The sequence below is a fragment of the Peromyscus eremicus genome, chromosome 5 (assembly GCF_949786415.1).
Source record: "Peromyscus eremicus chromosome 5, PerEre_H2_v1, whole genome shotgun sequence".
Classification (NCBI taxonomy): domain Eukaryota; kingdom Metazoa; phylum Chordata; class Mammalia; order Rodentia; family Cricetidae; genus Peromyscus; species Peromyscus eremicus.
The window spans coordinates 27343053-27363318 of record NC_081420.1 but is presented as its reverse complement, the minus strand read 5'-3'; the positions used below and the strand labels follow the sequence as shown (position 1 = coordinate 27363318).

Below are 20266 nucleotides of genomic sequence, written 5' to 3'. Positions count from 1 at the left end.
AGTGAAAAAAGGTTTTGAGATGTCTTTCTTTCATCGCATCCTGCTATCTCTTTTTGATTCTTACTGAGCATTAGTTACATGCCAAATGCCCGGAAGCTCCTAGAGCTGTGTCAGTGATTAGGAGGCTAAGATGCTGTCCAAGGTATCTTGTAAGTCTGGTGCCAAATAAGGACTTGGAACAATAGGAGGGATGGGGTGAGGTGGTATTTTGTGAAGTAGCAGGAAGCAGCCGGGGTTAGCATATGTGTTGGGGGACATGTCTGCACCTGTTTGTCAGGTGCAGTTGGGGAGGCCTCCCTGAGAAGGGGACATCCAAACAGAGATATGTGCAGATGTCACATGAGTTGCATCAAGGTTGGATGTACCTGTGTCCTTCCAAGTTCATGGAGACCAGAGACCACAGGAGAGAACACTCGACAGATTTATGTCTAGTTTTTTTTGTTAAATGTTAAAATTACTCATTCTGCTATAATTTGTATTTTGTTGAGCATTTACTTAGATTAGAGCCTCAGTTAAGTCCTTTAAAGTGAACCATATCATAGAGTTCAGAGCTGTTAAAATTTTTAAATTGTTTTTTTCTTAATAATATAAAATACTTTATGTAGTAAATATATAAAGCTTGCCTTGTTGGCTTGTTTGAACTGTACAGTTCACCACTGTTTTCAAAATAGTTTCATCTCCTCCTATCAGCAGCTCTCTAGCCATCAAGCAAGAACTCAGTCATCCCTCCCATCCTGCGAACTACTAATCAGCTTGCTGTCTTCCTGAGTTTTTGTCTTTTCTAGAGACCATACATTTTGTGCCTGGCTTCTTTGTGTAACATACTACTTACAAAAGTCACCATTGCTATGCAATGTATCGGAACATCATTATTTTTCTTGCCAAATCATATTCTGTTATATGTAAATCATGCATTTTGCTCAAACCTTCATCTGTTGAAATGCACGTTAGTTATTTCCACCATTTGGCTCGGATCAATACTACTGAACACCAGTGTGCAATTGGTTAAGTCAGGGAAGGAAGAGAGAACTGGAGAGAAGGGAGACTCAGTGCATTACTGTGACATATTATGAAGCTGTAACATTTTTTTGTCTGTGTTAAGAATCGACCCCAAACATTGTACATGCTAGATGAGTGCTGTACATCTGAGCTCTTGCCCCCCCGCCAGCCCTAACTCAGTGACGTCTTAGGAGCCACCAAAACTTTTTGTTTTTATTATTATATGTGTTAAGTAGTTTCTCATTGTAGTTTAATTTGAACTTCCTAATTACTAATAATGTTAAGCATCTCACCATGTTGACCACTTGTGTATTGAGGGATTTGTGAAAATCGTTGCCTCTTTTTCAATAGGGTTGCTGTGGTTGTGCTGTGGGGACTCCTTTTTTACCTTAAACTGTCAACCTTTATCAGACCCCTGACAAATCTTTCCTGCCATTCTGTAGGTTATGGGGTTATGTTTTCACATTCCTAAAGTGTCTTGATGTAAAAAAAAAAATTATTCTAAATGTTGATGTGACTTGGCTTCTTTCTTTGCTTGCCTGTGCTTTTGGAGGCAGGGGACAATACTTTTCCCCTGGTTTTTTTTTTTTTTTTTTAAAGAGTTTTAAGCTTTTAAGCCTTAAATTTAGATTTCCAACCTATTTTAGGTTTTGAATAAAGTGTCAGGTGGGGGGCAGACAAGATGGCTTAGCAAGCAAAGGCAGTGTTTTGCCAAGCTCGAACTACCTTGTTCTTCTTGATGCTCCTGTAAATAAAGCTTTGTTTTAAAGCTTTTCGTTATTGATGTTTGGATGTGTAATTGATTTTTGCAGTTTGATTATATATTTTTGCAATTTTGGTTATGTATTACTCAACTTTTCTAAATTTGTAAGTTCATGTTTTTTCATGGACTCATTAAAATTTTCTACACAGAAAATTGTGTCATCTATAAATAGATAATTATGTTTTGTAATTTCCAAATGGGTATCTTTTATCTCTTCTTCTTGCCTACTTTTCTGTTTAGAACTGTCAGTACTATGTGAGTAGAAGTGGGGTAACTAGCACCCTGTCGCTTCTTCATGACTCAATATGATGTCAGCTATGAGTTATTCATCCACAATCTTTTTCATGTGGAAGAAATTCCATTGTGATCTAATTATTGGAAATCTATTTAATTATGAAAGAGTGTTGCATTTTATCAAGTGCTTTTTGGCATTAATTATGATAATAGTGTGCATTTCCCCGCGTTTTTCTACTAGCTGGTTATATTACTTTCATGGGTCTTATATTTTGAATTACCCTTAACATGCATTCCTGCACAAATCCCATTTGATCATGGTGTATAATCCATTTAATATGCTGCTGAATTTAGTTTGCTAGTAATTTGCTGAGGATTTATGCATTTGTGTTCATAAGGGCTATTGGTTTGTGTGTGTGTGTGTGTGTGTGTGTGTGTGTGTGTGTGTGTGTGTGTGTGTGTTTATTTAGTAGCATGCCCCTCTGAAATTTTACTTTACTTTAAAACTCTATTATCTTTAGTTTTAATGAATTTTTACTCCCATGTTATAACTACTGAAGAAATTGTCTTCTGGGAATTCCTTTACTTTTTTTTTAAGGAGCCAAGAATGCATACCACCATTTGTTAGGATGGCAAGGGCTAAGAATGCAAAACTATAAAAGGAGACCATGAAAGCTTTAGTAATTATAGTTTCTGAAAGATTTATCTTTATTTGTGTGTATGTATGTGACTATGCGGCTGCCAGGTACATGTGAGTAAAGATGCCCACAGAGGCAGAAGAGGACTCTGTATCTCCTGGAGCTGTATTACAGATGGTGTGAGCTGCTGGGTGTGGGGTATGGGTACTGAGATCCAAATTCAGAGCCTCTGGAAAATCAGCCCATGCCCCACTGAGCCATTCTTTAGACCTAAATTATATCCCTAATGAAGATTTTATTCTGTCTCCCAGGTTTAAATAGGCCATTGATGAAGAATTGTAGATGAAAGAGTAAAGTACCTCTCTGCTTCTGAGGAAAGAAGGGAGCAATCTCCCACTGTTCAGTGGGAGTATCAGTTTGTGCACTTTTTCTAGCTTCCTCTACCCTGGAATTATATTTTACTTTAAAATTTATCCTTAGTTTTATAATCTTTGTTTTTATGTTGTAATCTCTGGAGGGAAATCTGCTCCTGAAGTATCATCTTCTAATAGGCACTAGGTAGTATTTCAATCCCTTCTCCTCAGTAGCTGTAGAGGCAAGGGCTTGGAGGGCCAGCAATCTCATAGGCTCATCCATGGGTTAGAATCATCTAAAAGCATAAGATCAGTTTTGTTTCTCTACTTCCACAGTGGTCATATCTTGCTGTCTTCTCTTCTATTGCCTAGCTCCTACTCTTCTTCTCTTTCCTTAACTTCCCCTTCTCGGGACTCCCACACATTCTTTTCCTTTCCTGCGTGACTGGCCTTCTTGTAAAGATATTCAGCAACAATGAAAATATGAAAACATCCTTTCGTAGGATGTTCAGTCATTGCAGAATGGCATTTATTAGAATGCCTGGGTGCCTCTCAGCGCAAGGGTTCTGTTGGTGAGGATGCCCATCTGCATTGAGTTCTCTCTTCTGGTGACTCTGTCTTCCTGCAGTCTATGATTCTAGAATGAGGGGGAATCCTACTGTAAGCTCTGTCCCACCTTGAACACCTGTCAGTCCATTACAGCCAAGTATGCCAAAGAGCCCAAGATTGTCCCCACTTCAACTGACACTGTTTTTCAGTGTTGTTTATTTATGGCTTGCTCTCTTCCACAAATAATTTGAAGCACCTTGTAAAACACATAGAAGAGGATAAAACAAATAGTTGAAATAGGGCAACATGGAAATCAGGATATGAAAATAAAACTGGGGTAGAAGTCACATAGACTTACATCCTGGGTATTTTTTTCAGTTTTTGAGTGGATGTACATGTTTGGCTCTAAGTTTCCACGAGGGTGAAATAAAAAGTTAATTATTATGACCAATTATGTAATGCATGGCATCCTCAAAGTTAAAAACAGCCCAGTTGTTCTGGAGGAAGCCTTTTCTGTTCTTAAGACTCACAGGCATTTTCTTAGATCTGAGATCTATTTATTTCCTGAAGCCTCTTGTAGAAGACTATGTTTGGTAACCAGTGTCCCTAACAGACATTCCTGGCATTGTCTTAATAATTTAATGAACCATGATATAGTGCTGAGTGTATGTCAGATATAAGTCTAGATGGGACCAAAAGAAAGTGTTTTATAAATGAAATTTGTTACAGCTCAACAAACCATGCTCTTCCTTGAAACCTTCCATGATGATTGGGTGTCACAACATAAGCAAGCTTTGATATTTTTTGAAAAGAAGGTGTGTGGGGGGAGGGGGCGGGGGTGATTACATATGTCTGGGGAGGATAGAGTTGTCAGATTCCCTTATGTTATAGGGTTGTGAGTTGCCTAATGTGGGTGCTGGGAATCAAACTGCAGTCCTCTACAAAGACAGTACATGCAGTTAGCCACTGAGACATCTCTCCATCCCCTCGACAAAGCCTTTTGGCCAGACAATGAAGAGTATAATCATGTTGGAATAGGCATTGGCAGAAAACTCATCTGGAGTTCAGAAGCCAACTTCTCAACACACCAGGGTATTGGAGTAATTTGTTCCTTAGGATAATAGGAATGAGGTTCTCATTTCCTCTGGCAGATCCTTGAAGCTTTAAAGACCATATGGCTATCTTACATAAAACAGGCTAATCACAGGCATGAAATCTCATCCTTTATGGGGCCTTATCACACTCAGGGAGGGCTGTCTTTAGGACATGTACATGGAGGTGGGGGTCTTGGAGCCACCTCTGACTGCCATAGGACCCTGTTCATCACTGGTATTCACTTGGAATGGCATTCCTTTTATGAGCTTTTATATAAGCTTTTCTAGATGTATGAAGGGCTCCCATGCCTTCCTCCACACAGCACTTTATATCATTTACTTTTTATCATTTTTTATTCTGCCTCATATATGTGAAATACAGCCTTAAAATTCATGGCTGTATCATAATCTGAACAGGACATGTTACCTTTGGAATAAATACTTTTGGATACACATTTCCCAGCTGCTTGCTTTCTCTCCCCACATTCTTGAGATAGCTTATGAAGGATAAAAATATGATATTTTTAAAAAGGTGAAGTTTTTATTGAGTTTTTTCATATAACATACCCTAATTACAGTTTCCCTGCCCTCTCTTCCTCCCAGTTCCTCCCCACCTCCCATCTCATACAAATCCACCCCCTTTCTGTCTCTCATTAAAAAACAAACAGTTTTCTAAGGAATTATAATATGATATGACATGATATAATATAATATAATGATAAAACAAAAACAAACACATCACAATAGGAAAAAACAAACAAACAAAAAGAAACCCCAAAAAACGGCACAAGAAACAGATATAGATGCAGAGACTCACTCATTCATACACTCGGGAAAGCCATAAAAACATAACACCAGAAGACATAATATATTTGCAATGGACCTCTATGACAGAGGGAGGGAGAGGGAGAGAATGAGAGAGAATTAATGAAAAAAAAAAAGCCTTCGTATGACATTATGAGACAAGGAATCTACAAAGATGCCATTGAGTTAATTTTCTGTACCATCTACTGCTTGGCATGCAGTCTACCCTTAAGAGTAATTTGTTTCCCCAGCAAGACTCTCTTGGAGAAAACTCAATTTTCATTTGCAAGTGGTTATCAATTGGCAATAGCTTCTGGGTTAGGGATGGGGGCGTGTGCCCAGTTCTTAAAGGCCTGGTACTGTTTTCTGGATGTCAGCCATCTGCTGTGGCATATTGTGAAGACTTCTCTCTGTCTAATAAATTACTTAGGGAGAGATCTTGTCTTCCTTTCTCTTAACGTCTGCATATAGGGTACTTAATGTTTGAATCAGAGCAAACACAGATTACAGAAAATCCTAATTCAGAGGTAGGAGCCAGGGCTTGGACATGGAGCTGGGGTGATGACTCTGTTGGTAAAGTATTTGCTATGCTAGCATGAGGACCTGACTTTGGATCCCCAGCACTTAAGTGAAAAACCAGGCATGACAGCGAATGCTTGTCATCCCAATGCTGGGAAAATGAAGACAGGAGGATCTCTGGGACTTCCTGGCCAGCCAGTCTCACTGAATCAGTGGGTTTTAGGTTCATTAAGAGACTCTATTTCCAAAATAAGGTATAGAGGCTGGCAATGGTTAAGAACACTTTTTATTCCTGCAGAGGACCCAGGGTCAGGTCCCAGCACCCATCTAGCAGCTCACAATCACCTGGAGCTCCAGGTCCGGAGGCTCCAATGCTCTCCTTCAGCCTCTGTGAGCACTATATGCATGTAGTGCACAGACATACATGCGGGCAAGACAGCCGTACACATAAAATAAAAATAAATAAATCTTTAAAAAATAAGGTACAAAAGGGACTAAGAAAGGTACCTGTTGTTGACCTCTGGCCTCAACAGAAACACATTTACCTTTACACACAAATGTACCCAAATGTATTCTCACATACATGGAGGGTGTGGGAGGGAGGGAAGAAGGGAGGAGGAACATGGATAAACAAACCTCCCCTTTGACCTTTATTGAGAAGTTAAAGACTCCCCCAGCTGGTATGATCCCGGAAGGCTTCCTGGAGATATAAGTGTGGAATACAGGAAAAAGTACGATTGAACATTGTCTTAGATGAGTCCATAGTACTCTTCAGCCCTGCCACTAAGAGGCATTGCCAGTCTTCATCGGAGTACACCAGGCATCTGTGTGATCTTGGTGCTTTCCTAAACAGACTTTTCCTTTGTTTCTCATCACAGCTGGTGCTCAAGATCAAATTGGCTGGGCTTTTGGCCTGGGGTTAGAAAGACTGGCTATGATCCTTTATGATATCCCTGACATCCGCCTCTTCTGGAGTGAGGACGAGCGCTTCCTGAAGCAGTTCCGCCTGTCAGACATCAATCAGACAGTCAAGTTTCAGGTAGGATAATTGTAAGAACTAGGATAATGTTGATTAAAATGGTCATGAAAATACAGGAGGATCTTCTACTTGAAAACTTGAATTTTTAAATAATATTGTAAAAATCAGGGTGACAATCTTTACCGTCAACTTGATGGGTTTTGAGGTCATCATGGAAACAAATCTGTGGGTGTTTCTTTAAGTTGTGATGGTCTGAATAGGTGTGGCTGCATAGACTCAGGTGTTTAAGTGCTTGGTCCGTAGGGAGAATGGCACTATTAGGATGTATGGCTTTATTGGAGGAAATGTGTCACTGTGGAGCCAGGCTTTGTGGTGCCATGCTCAAGCCATGCCCAGTGACACAGTTGCTTCTGCTGCATGCGGATCAAGATGTAGAACTCTCAACTCCTTCTCCAGCACTAAGTCTGTCTGCATGCCACCATGAGGATATCAGACTAAACCTCTGAAACTCTAAGCCAGCCTGAATTAAATGTTTTCCTGTATAAGAGTTGCTGTGGCGATGGTGTCTCTTCACAGCAATAGAAACTCTAACTAAGACATAGGTCAAGATCAGAAAACCTACCCTCCATGTAGCTAGTGGTGCCATTCAAAGAGCTGGAGTCCTGCCTGAATTAGAAGGAGAAGGAATCTGCACAAGCCCCCGTACTCTCCCCTCCCTGACTATGGACTTGCTGATTATGGCCATCTGTCTTTTGCTTCTTCTGCTCTTTCTTCCCTGCCATAGTGGGCTGTATCCTCTGGATCTTTAACCAAAATAAACTCTTCCTTTTAAAATAAGTTTAATACATGTTTTTATTAAGAATTTCATAATTATATTTTGATCATATTCACTTCCTCTCCCAGTTCTTCCCAAATCCACCACTCATTCTATACCCTCTCAACTTTGTGTTCTCAGTAAAAGAAATAAAATGTAAATAAACTAAAACAGTCCAATTAGTGCTGGCTTTGTGGGCATCCATTGTGTTATTCCACCTACCAGATGGCACACCCTTGAAGAAAGCTAACTCTCCTTCTTCCTCCAGCTCTCTACCAATAACTTCTCAGCTAGGAACTTGATAATCAATCCCCCACTCTGTACTGGGACATTGTCTGGCTTGAACTTGTATTGGTCTTGCCCCAATTTCTGAGAGTTCTTGTGTGTACCTGCTCTATTGTGTCCAGAAGGAATTGTTTTGTTGCAGTCATCCACTGCCTATGGCTTTTACAGTCTGTCCACTCCCTCTTTTGCAATGATCCCTCTGAGACTTGGAAGGAGAAAAGTGTGTTATAGATGCCCCACTTAGGTATAAGCACTCGACTGCTTTATTCTCTTCACCTTGACCAGTTGTCGGTCACCATCTATTGAAAACAATCAAAAGCTTCTCTAATGAGGTTTCAGAGGTATAGTAATAGGTAGGTATAATGATAAGTCATTAGGAGTTATTTTAATATCGTGTCCTTTGAGTGGAGAAGTTGTAATTATTCCCTAGGTCCTATGTCCTGTCTAGCCACAGGGTTTTTAGCTCTTATAACAGTGCCAGATATGGGTTCCATCTTGTAGAGCAGGCCTTAAATCTAATCAAATATTGCTCGTTATTTATGGCATTATAGCACTGGTGGGCTTATCTAGATGGGCAGGTTGTTATTGTAGCTTCCAGATTTCATATCTGAATATTTCATCCAATAGTGTGCATAACACAACATAACACTATGAAAGCTAGTCATTAGGGATAAAGCTTCCAGAGCTTATGAGCTTCATTTCTCCATATTCTAGTACTCTATAGTTCAGTGTGTCTTCAGCAACAGAACTTGGAATGGTTACTAAATGCAATGGCAAAGGCCTGTAATATGGGGTGGTCTATGGGACCTTACAGACCAACAGCTCCAGAAGAGGTAACCCATTCCTGACATTGGGCTTTTAATTCGTTAGGCTATGGTATATTCTAGGGACATTATTGTCCTGTTAGAAAGTAACTCCACTTAATATCTCTCTCTCTCTCTCTCTCTCTCTCTCTCTCTCTCCTCTGTCTGTCTGTCTGTCTGTCTCTCTTTCTCTCTCTCTCTCTCTATATATATATCTATATCTATATCTATATCTATATATATATATATATATATATATATATTCATCTTGATACAAACCTAAATATATCTGAAAAGAAGGAATCCTAATTGAGAAAATACTCCATAAGATTAGCCTGTAGGCAGGTCTGTATGGTATTATTATTATCATAAGTGATTGATGTGAGAGGGTCCTATCTACTGTGGGCAGTGCCATCTTTGGGTAGGTAGTCCTGGGGTGTATACAAATGTAGGCTGAGCAAGTGAGTAAACATCATTCCTACATGGTTTCTGCTTCAGTGCCTACCTCCAGGTTCCTGCCTTGAGTTTCTGCCCTGACTTCCCCTCATTGATGGAGTATGATCTGAGAATTGTTAGATGAAATAAATCCTTTTCTTCCAAAGTTGCTTTTTGTTTTGTTTTGGGAGGTTTTTTGTTCATTTCTTTGTTTGCTCATTTGTTTTGGAGACAGGGTTTCACCGTATAGCCCTTGTTGTCCTGGACCTCGCTTTGTAGACCAGGCTGGCCTCAAACTTATGGAGATTCACCTGCCTTGACCACCTGAGTGCTCCTGGAAGGTCTTGGTATTTTATCACAGCAGTGGAAACCCTAATTAAGAGCAAATCTTCTACAGTAGCTGTTTTCTCATGCAAGTATTTAAGAAGGTTTAGTTGGTTTTTTTTTTTTTTTTTAACTCTTTGGAGGCCTCCACAATAAATACAGCTCCCAAATAAATACAGAACTTATTCTTACTTATGAATACCTGGCCTTATCTTGGCTTGTTTCTAGCCAGCTTTTCTAACTTAAATTATCCCATTTCTCTTTAACTAAATTTTGCCTCTGGGCTTTTTACATTTCTTTTTTTTATATATCTTTTTTTTCCTTCTTACTCAATGGCTGGCTGTGTGTCTAGGTAGCTAGCCCCTGGCATCTTCCTCTCCTTCTCCTTTTCTTTATCCCCTTCTTTTAAGCCTAGATTTCTCTTCCTACTTATTCTCTCTGCCTGGCAACCCCACTTTTCCCTCTCTCCTGCCCAGCTATTGGCTGTTCAGCTCTTTATTAGACCAATCAGGTGTTTTAGACAGACAAAGTAACACAGCTTTTCAGAGTTAAACAAATGCAACATAAAAGAATGCAACACATCTTTGCATCATTAAACAAGTATTTCACAGCATAAATGAATGTAACACATCTTAAACTAATATTCCACAACAAGAAGGTCTTTGATGTTAGTTGTCCTGTGTTCCCTCTATCCTGCTCTCCCACTCTCAACCCCATTTAACCCTTGTTAAGATTATTCTTCTTTCCTGCTTTTTAACACTGTTCTCCCCACCGACCCACCCCCCGCCTTCCATGTGGAAGCTCCTACCATGACGTCTTAATTTCTTCAGTAACTAATCTCTAGACCACTTCTACATTTTAAGTTGTTTGTTATAAACATTACCGTGCTTCAAGAAACTAAAGTATGTATCCGTTTCTGTTGTTGCTTTGACACATGACTACAAAGTCAGAGGTCTGGAACAATATGGAGTTGTGTCCTTTCATGTATGTAGGTAAAGTACATACTGTCCAAAGTCAAGGTGGCGGTAGGTGTGGTTCCTTAGAGTGGCTCTCGGGGACAATCTGTTCCTGTGCTTCTGCCAGCTCTCCAGACCCCTAACATGACTGCATACCACATGGACTTTTTACCCCCTGAAATCTCATCACTTTTTCTGAATTTGTACCTCCTCTTTCAACGACTCCCATGATTCCATGGTGCTAGCAACATAGTTCGGAATGCTTTTACCTACCTGTTTGTTTGTCAGTTTGTTTTGTTTGGACTTGGTCTAACTATGTTGACCTGGCTTACTTTGAAGTGGCTGTGTAGACCAGGCTGTCCTCAGAGTCCCAGATAGCAATGTGCTTCTGCCTTCCAAGTAGTGAGATTCAAAGTACACACCACAATGCCCAGCCTGTCCAGACCTTTCTTAGTTTCTCTGCAAAGGCACAGGACCATATTCACAAGTCCCAGGGTTCTAGATGTCTTTAGGGAGCATATTTTGCCTTCTATTCTCTCCTTTTAACATAAAGTTGCTTGCCATCAACTCTGCTAATTTTGTTATTGGCACTTTTACTGTTTTCATAGAGTCATCATGTTTATGTTCATAAGAGGGAACTAAGAGCCTCTTGGCCCAGAAGCAGCTGTCTGTAATCCTAGAGAATAGTCCTGCTCAGATGAGAGGAGTAAAAATGTTGAGAAAAGCCTTCTGCAGCTGTGATCTTTGGCTTATGACTTCTCTGGCCAGGAGCCTCCAGAATCCTGTTGTGTGGAGGCAAAGATTTGTTTCCTTTATCCTCCCTTGGGCTCTCCTAACTTATGCCCCAAGCTCTCTGGGCCTTAGTAGTTGTATCCTCTGCAGGCTCTGTGGTCTTGTAAATCAACTCCTAGCTATGAGGGTGCTCTGGCTTCTAGGGCAATCTCTGATTTAGAGCACCCTGAGGCCTTATCTAGGAGACTCTTCTAATAACTTGAGAGCCATTTCTTAGACCTAGTAAGTAGAAAACTTGAGTTATGCCTTTTTAATTTTTGGTCCTCAGCATATACATTTTGATCAAAGACTTTGCCTATGACAGCTCTCTTTAGACCCCTGGATAGTGCTTGAGATAAGTGGACAAGCAATGTGGTTGCTTTGCCATGCAAGTGTCCTCTTGCTCTGCACAAGAGCTCTCTGCCCACTGCTTCAGGGCCCAGTGTGCATCCATCTGAGTGCATGTGCCTTTGTGGGTTGTTTATCTGAACTCCCTTGAAGTCACACTTGTATGCTAGTGCCCTAAATTGAATGCACAGTAAATCAGCTTTTATATATCCTTCACAATTCTTGAAACAATCTATGACTGTGCGTTCAGTATTTAGCCCTACACATAGTATTAATACATCATGCATTTTATTTACATAGCTTTCTTAAATGCCATTAATCACATGTCTGTCCATAGTAGCTTACCGATTATTTAGCATTGGTGACTGTTTCCTTTTCTCTCATATGAGGGATTCTTTTCAGGTTGCCTTCACTGTCTGCATACTATGCTATTCCTAAGCCTAGGTGATGCTCCCCTAGGCCTTGCTCTGTGACATGACTGAGAAGGTTTTGCTGCCTTAACCTTCTTCTCAACAACTATCTGAATTAAATACTGATATCCCCTATTATATACATGAGGAATGGAACCCATTTCATTATCAGCCTTGGCATAGTGTGTTACTCAGTCAGGACTTTTAAAGCTTAATTGACTTAAAATTCATAGATGGATTATTCATAGCCAGAGCATATGGCACATATGTAAATATATAAACCATCAGGTTTATTAACCTCCTTTTTAAATCTAATCACAGCCAACCACATATATTAATGATTCTCAAACTTTAATGTACACATGAGTCACCCGTGGACCCTGTTAAACACAGATTCATTGCTTCATGTGGGAACTGAGAGTGTACATTTCTTACTACCTGCCTGTTGTTGCTGGTGCCACAAGTCCACAAGCCACATTCTCTGGGTGGCAACAGGAGCCTTATCCATTCCAGGAGGTCAGACCTGCTGACCAGGCTCTGAGCCTTCCTCCTCTGGTGCACTCTCCTTGTGACTTTAACAGCACTCTTCCATGAACAGATCTATGAACCTTTTTTCTTGCCCTAATTTTTAAAAATAGTAGTTACTTTTACACTCTTCTTTTTTTTTTTTTTTTTGGTTTTTGGTTTTTCATTTTTTCGAGACAGGATTTCTCTTTGTAGTTTTGGTGCCTGTCCTGGATCTCTTTCTGTAGACTAGGCTGGCCTCGAACTCACAGAGATCCACCTGGCTCTGCCTCCTGAGTGCTGGGATTAAAGGCGTGCACCCTCACAGCCAGCCGGCTTACACTCTAAATTTTTGATGAGCTACTTAAGATTCTTTCCTTCCCTCATTCTCCCCTCTCTCTTCTCCCTTTATTGGTACTTGCATCCCTTCTTTATCTTTATGCTTAAAGTGAAGAGATGTTAGTATTTAAATCAAAATAAATATCAACTGGAGATGGTGAAATAAGAGTTTTAAAGAAGAAATGAAAGACAAAGAATTTGATATTCAGGCATCAGAAAGTGGCAGCTATGAAGGTTTCCTGTGTCGCCTCAGTCTTGTTAGAATTCAGCTATGCCCTAGTCACCAAGGGAAACTGTCTGTGCCTCCAATAGCAGCAGTCATCAGCAATGGGTTCTGTGTTAGCTGGAGATGGGAGGTTTCTTAAGGGAATATTGTGTGTTGGCTCTTTTCTCTTATTTATCTATACTGTTGAGTAGGCATAATTCAATACACAATTCCTCTGTGTGTGGTCATAATATGTTATTAGTGTGTGGGGGGGGATACTTGACCCGCTGTGTAGGTGGAGTCCAGAGAACAGCTTTTGAGAGTTGCTTCTTTCTTCCCACTGTGAGTTCTTAGGTTCCAATTCAGGTTGTCAGACTGGGTTATAATCACTTTGACCTACTGAGCCTTCTCACTGAGTCCTGTACATGATCATATTAAAACCTTGTAACACTTGGCACTTGAATACTGTATGCAAATCATGAATTAATATTTTGTCTATTTACAGCTTTGATGTACCCCAAAGGTTTAGATGGATATTTTTGAATATCTTTTGTAGGCATGAAAAAGTGAGGCTTGGTACCATCAAGTAAACCTAACCATAGTAACTACTACTCAGTAACAGCCAGAATTTTAAGCCAAGCTTAAATCCACACAACTGCTTATACTTAGTAAGCTCTATTTTACGTATAACAATGTACTAGTAGACATGGAAATCCTAAGGTGAAACTCTCAGTTTTCCAACTCCAAGATGTTCCAAATCTAGAGGAAGAAGCAGATTTACTGAGACACCTAAGATAACAGAGCAGTGGTGGAACTACACATAGGTGATGCATAGTTACTGACCAGTGAGTGTGGAGGTCATACTTTTTTTTTCCTTTCTTTAATCCTTTCTTGCTAGTTAATTCTCTGAATCCTCCCACGTCTCTCCAGAATTGTCTCAGGGCTCTCGCCTGATTATGTATTAATCTCCTGGCCTGGAAGAGCTTCTAGATCTGGTCATTATCATAAATGGTATCTGATAGAGATTTAATGTAGGATTTCACAGTATTTCCTCATTCTGTTCACATAAATCAGTTGTGAGAATCTCATGAGTTGCAGGTTTTTTTTTTTAATCTGCTACCATATGCATTTTTTCCTACTCAATCAAAATTAAACATTTTCTTTTGCTGGAAAAGATATGACTCATCCAAGAAGAAGGGTGTAGTGGGACTCTTAATCCCAGGGTCGTGGGTTCATGCCCCATGTTGGGCGCCAGATATTGGTGAAATTATTAAGGCCACTCCACGTAGTTAAAAGGAGATTTATTTAATGGCGTAACTTACAAATTAAGGGATAGGTAGGTTGCGGGGTCTGGGGAAGGTGTATCACAGTCCAGCGGTGTTCTCTGGAGCTCTGGTCGGTCCACCTCCACCGTTCAGGGTCCTGGAACAGAGAGTGCTGGCTCATCCAGATCTCAGGTCTCCAGGCGCCTCCCTTGGCGCCCCGCCTTGTAGGCATGACAGTTGCCAAAGTCTCAATGGGGGTTGGAACTTCCAGATCAAAGCTGGAATGGCTACCCACTACAGAAGGGGCCAGAGGAATAATCAGGAAGATGGGAAAGCAAAGGGCTTTGTGCAAGTTCGGTAAGCATAACTGACTTATAGATGTGGACAGTGCAGCAATAAGAGAACAGACACATTTGGGAAACAGTTTGTCTTATTGTTGTTGCTAGTTTCTTTTTATTTTTTAATTTAGAATATAATTGTATCATTTCCCCTCTTCCCTTTCCTCCCTCCAACCCTTTTCAAATTCATAGCCTCCTTTTCTTTATTTTTGTTATATATATATATATATATATATATATATATATATATATGGCTAAAATATTATAAAAACATTCTTCTGAGACTGTTCGTGTTGCTTGTCTGTATGTATATAATTTTGGTTCTGACCACTTTATATTGGATAAGGTATTAGGATCTCATCTCTGAAGAAGAAAGAGTTTCCCTCTCTCAACAGTCATTAGTTGCCTGTTGTTCTTTGTCTATAAATGAAGCCATCTGAGATTCCTCCTCTTCCACATTAGCATTTCTATTGGTATTGTCTTGTTCAGATCTCGTTTAGGCAGCCGTATTGTTGGGGTATAGCTTTGTCTGTCATATCTAGAAGACATAATGTCACAGCAGACTTCCTGGTCTCTGACTCTTAAAATCTTTCCACTCTTTATTCCAAGATGTTCCCTAAGCCTTAGGCATAACGGTTTTGTTATAGATACTCATTGGGGTTATGCACCCCCATGATGGTCAGTTGTTCTCTGCATTTGACCATTATTTCTGTAATAATCTCCATCTGCTGCAAAGAGAAGCTGCTTTGATGAGGGGTGGAGCCACACGTGTCTGTGGGTATAAGAGTTAAGAATGCAGTTAGGAATATGCTAGTCTAGTAAAGTCACTAGTGGGTTCGCCTTTAGGATCATGACCTCACTAACACTGTGTGGGAGCCCGTTCTCGGGTTCCTCGTGGCTTTACCCAGCAGGTCCTCATAGAGGATGATTAGACCACGGGCCTGAGTGCAGGTGTCTGAGATGGTCTGCACTTGGCTGTGCTGGGGGAGGAGGTCTTTTGCTCCACCCCTTGGCGTCTCTATAAAAACCCTGGGGCAGAGGCAGTTGGGGCCCGTTGGAATAGGTTCCAGGCCCTCTCGAGGCTATCCTTTATTTTCTATCTGTTTATCTCCGCAATAAATCCTTCTATCTAATATTTCCTGCTGCTCACACTCAAGAAAACTCTGGGGAACTGTGGGGGTGGTTGGGTAAACGCCCCACAGAATGGCGCCATGAACAGGGACTAAAGAAAAAAGAAAAAAGGGACTAAAGAAAAAAAGGGGGGACTAAAAAAGAAGGGGGGACTAAAGACAAATGAACAGGGACTAAAGACAAAGTAATAGGGACTAAAGATAAAGGAAAATAATAGTTTTATTACAGAGTTTTTGGCGAAAGTGCTGAGTTCAGCCCTGCCAGTGGATGAGGCATGCCGGTGTTATGGAAAATATATATTTTTTATATATATTTTTGAGAGGCAGGGGTTTTATCCTCGAGAGAAAAGGAAAGCCGACTGGAAGGATGTCCGATGCTGCAGCGAAATTCTCTTCTGTCAAAATTTTCTATCTTCTATCCCTTTCTCAATTTCTATCTGTGAAAAATAAGTATAAGGCATAGGGTAGTAAAATAGTGTAGGAAAAACTTAGAAGTGTAAGATTGTGTAGGAAAAAACAAGTAAGGCAACTAGACAGAAAAACTCTTCAATTTTCTAACTTGGGGGCTCTGAATGAAAACTGGGGGAAAAAATCTTTGGGCTATTTGGGTAGTAAAAAAGCTCTTCTTCGAGCTTATGGGGAAGAGTAAGTTTCCTATGGAAGCTTTTGTCCTGGGGACAGCTGAAATGCTAAGTACAAGCGGCAGGAGAAAGTGATTTCTCCCTGAGGCAAAAATGGGGGTGTAAGAAGTCAAAGTTTAAAGTTGGGAAGTTTTGGGAAAAGTTGGTCTTTCTCCTGGGGGGAAAAAATCTTTCTCAAACTATAAAGCTTTTCTTGGAAAATTTGGTGGAAAAAAAACTCTAAAAAGCCTCTATCTTAAAAGCTCTCTTAAACTTAAAAACTAAAGCCTTTAACTTTCTCAAAAGGACAAAAATTAGAATCACCTGAAGATATTAATATGGAGACCACCTGTGATTAGCTCTAAGGGAAAACAACAAACCTCTTAAGACAGCAAAACCTAAGTTCTTTCAAGCTTTAACAATCCTCCCTGCAATGCAGGAGGCAGGGACAAGTTCCTAAAAACCTCTTCTAAGCTCTGTCTCTTCAAGCTAGTAAAAGACAGTGGGTCAGAGTACCCTGAGGGAAACGCTTGGGAGAGTGTGGGTAAAGAGCTACAGAGAGCCCAAAAGGGCCAGAAACTTTACCTGAGAAAAGCAAAAAAGCCAAGCTTTTCAGTTACAGCTGAGCTGAGGCATCAAGGGTTTTGTTTGAGCATTTCAGAATGAAAAGGTCTCCTAATCGTCCTAATGCAAAGATCCCCTGAAGCATTGTATCCTCGCTTCTGACCAAAAACCCAGAGGCGACTGGCCAGCGTCTCTGAGTTGGAGTGCATTTCGGGGATACTAGGGTTCCTGCAGTTGCAAACTTCCTGGAGCACAGAGCTGAGGCAGGAAGGTGCAGGACCCAGGGGAAGATTGCTAATGAACAAACAAAACTAAAGCCGGTGGGAACGGCAGAGTTGTCCACTTTTCCTACAAGTCCTAGGTTGATAGGTCCACAGCTGCAAAAAGAAATCTGAGAAAAAAGCTTTTCTATCAGAGAAAGGACCTTTCTGGGAAAACAGTAAAGCTGAACTGTCTGAAGCAGTTGTGCTGCTGAGTCAGAACGCTGTCTGGAGAAAGAGCCCAGCCAGGGCAGAACAGAACTAGTAAAGCTTTCTTTTCTGTCAGAGAAAGCATCTCTTTGAGAAAAGCTTTGTTTCAACTAACTCCCAATCAGATGAGGGAGTGTAGCCCTAAGGGGTGATTGCCTCTGGCATAAGCTCTGTCCTTGAGCACTCAGACAAACACAACCCACTGGGGGACTGGGCCAGGTGAAGGCCTAATGAAACAAAATGCCTGTCCTAATGGGAGTTTAGAAATGGCAAAAACCTCCCTTGTTAGATTTTCAGTCTGTACGCAAACCACACAGACCCAGAAAACAAACGGACTAAAGCCTCTACCTTCAGTAGCAGGGAAAGCCGCCACTGTAGTGTCGGAAACTGTTTCTGGGGTAGAGGGGATAAACTGAGACCAAACTGGGAACTGTTTGGGAAAAAGACTCTAAAGAAACAGAAGGGACCGATTCCTCCCCAGAAAAATATGACCTGAAAAAGCTGCTAGAATTTGAGGCAGATTCGGGGGGGAGAAAAAAAAGGCCCTGCCTCCAAAGGCAGCTAGCAGAGGTACAGAGCTGTAGACAGATACTTGAAGCTCTGCATCTGGGGAAGGAAGGAACAAGCAAAATGAGATAAATGAGTGGGAGAAAATCTCTGAAAGAGCTATGGAAAAGCTATAGTGCATGATCTTGTTTTTCACTGACTGGCTAAAACAAACACAAGCCCCGAGGAAAGTTGCTATCAGAAATGCCAGCCTCAATGCTAACGAGGCAGGTGCAGTTCTGATTTGGGGGCCAGTGTCAATTAAAGGAGAGACACCTGTTAAAGCCAGCTGAGAGACCAGAACCCTCCCAATGTCCCATAATTGAAAATGTAAAATGCCTGTTCAAATCTCCCATTGCAAAAGCAAAAAACTTTGTTCAAACCTCCCGGGCAAGAATTTGTAAGCAAGTCTGGTAAAAAAGAACTTAAAAGTTGACTCTCAGACCCAAAAAGAGCTATGGGAAATGACCGATAAAAGGGATGTGATATAAGGGACTGATACTATTATGGACTGATATAAGGGAAATGCTTTCTGGGAAAGGTAGTTTTTCCACTAAAGATGGTGACATTGCCTTGAAACACGTTTGTCAGCTCAAAAATACTTTCATGGTAAACTGAAAATACAGCTTTTAAAAGAATAAGGAAAATCGTCTAGGAGTTTAAATATCAGTTCCAATGAAAAATTGAAAGGATATGGAACTAGGCGCTTCACGGTTTGGGGCTCCCTTGGTAAAATGCCTTATTTACCCTAATAGCTGTGCAAAGTTTTTATGGTAGTTGGATGACAAAAAGCTACCTATAAGACCAAACAAGCTACCTTAAAATCCTTAAAACAAGGGAAAGCAGTTTATACACTGAACATTGTCTTAGATATGAAGAAACTAATGTTGAAATTAAAAAAGTTCTTTGCCTTTTGAACAAACTGCCTGCAATGAGTAATTCCTTTGCAAATCTAATTAAGGGGATAAGAAACAGGCATTCAAAAAAATGACTGCTTTATAGATGGGAAACAAACTTCAGAAAAGCTGTCTTACAAAAGAGTTGCTTCACCTGAAAGTTCCTTATAAGAAATCAATGCTAAATATCACAGGTGCTAATATCAGGAGTTAAAGCTAATGAAGTGAAAATACTAAATCCTGAAAATGCTTTTTCTCAGAGTAAGCTAATGAAGGATATGTTTCATGAAAGAACATCTATGTTCTTAACTCCTTTGAATAGTAAGTTTTGGTAAAAATACTGGAACTAACAACAATCCAGTCAAAATGTTTCAACAAATCCAAGACACTATTCCACAAAAGAAAGCTGCCATGCTTTGTGGGCCATATTAGAGTTCACTCCAATCTTCCTGGTCCTTTAGCTGAGGGTAATGAGAAATAGAAAGAACCCTGCTTGGGATTATGGAAGGGTACTAACCCTGTGTTAATATGGGGTCTAGGACATGTTTGTGTTTTTTCACAAGAGGAGAATGAAACTCGGTGTTTACCGGAGCGTCTGGTAAGAAGCGTGGAACTAAGGAAAAGTCAGCTCCAATGACGTTCCTATAAAGGAACCAGAATGAAAGTGGCTCGATTAGTGTTTCTGAGGTTTTGTCACTGGTTAATGCAAACAGTGAGGAAATAGAGTTCTGAGCTGTGCCGCTTTTGGCTTTACTAGCTCCTTTGGAAAAATACTTTATATCACCTAATAACTGTGCGATATTTGGCAAAGAGCTTACAGCAGCTAAATACGGTAATTTCACCGTCAGCGTGAAGGGAAGTTTTTCGGTAGAACAAACCAAGAGTACTGCTGTAATAGAAACATTTGTCTGAATTGAAGCACTTAGGGGAACTATTATGAATCTGGGTGAAGGGACAGCCTCTAGTTAAAAACCGTCTACCGCTGACAGTGCATCTCTGCCGGTCCGGAACGGCTGAGAGAACTGGCAACTTTGGAGTGTGGCGTCATCCTGGGAAGGTTACAGTCCCCTAGCAACAACTATCACAATTCTATAACAACACTCACTAAATCCCAGTGTTTTATAACAAAGCTGACTATAAACTTTAAACTTTAGAAATGATGTACGTACTTCCTGTCTAGTTAAGAAAATCTTTCTAATAGAGATAGTGATAATAATTAAGAGTAAGAAGTAGAAAAAGATGAAAATAAGATATGTGAGTTTGTAAAAATTCTGTCTTGTTAGATCTGTGTTAAAGAAATCTTCAGATGTT

The 20266-nt window shown here is 40.4% G+C and overlaps 1 protein-coding gene across 6 annotated transcripts in view; it reads left to right on the top strand.

The window, feature by feature from the left end:
• The window catches only part of Fars2 (phenylalanyl-tRNA synthetase 2, mitochondrial), a 453987-nt gene that overhangs the window by 249048 nt on the left and 184673 nt on the right, over positions 1–20266 (top strand). For all 6 annotated transcript variants that reach the window (XM_059263160.1, XM_059263162.1, XM_059263159.1 and 3 more), the window contains one exon: positions 6832–6992. In XM_059263160.1, the coding sequence (XP_059119143.1) occupies positions 6832–6992 (161 nt within the window). The remainder of the gene's footprint in view (positions 1–6831; positions 6993–20266) is intronic.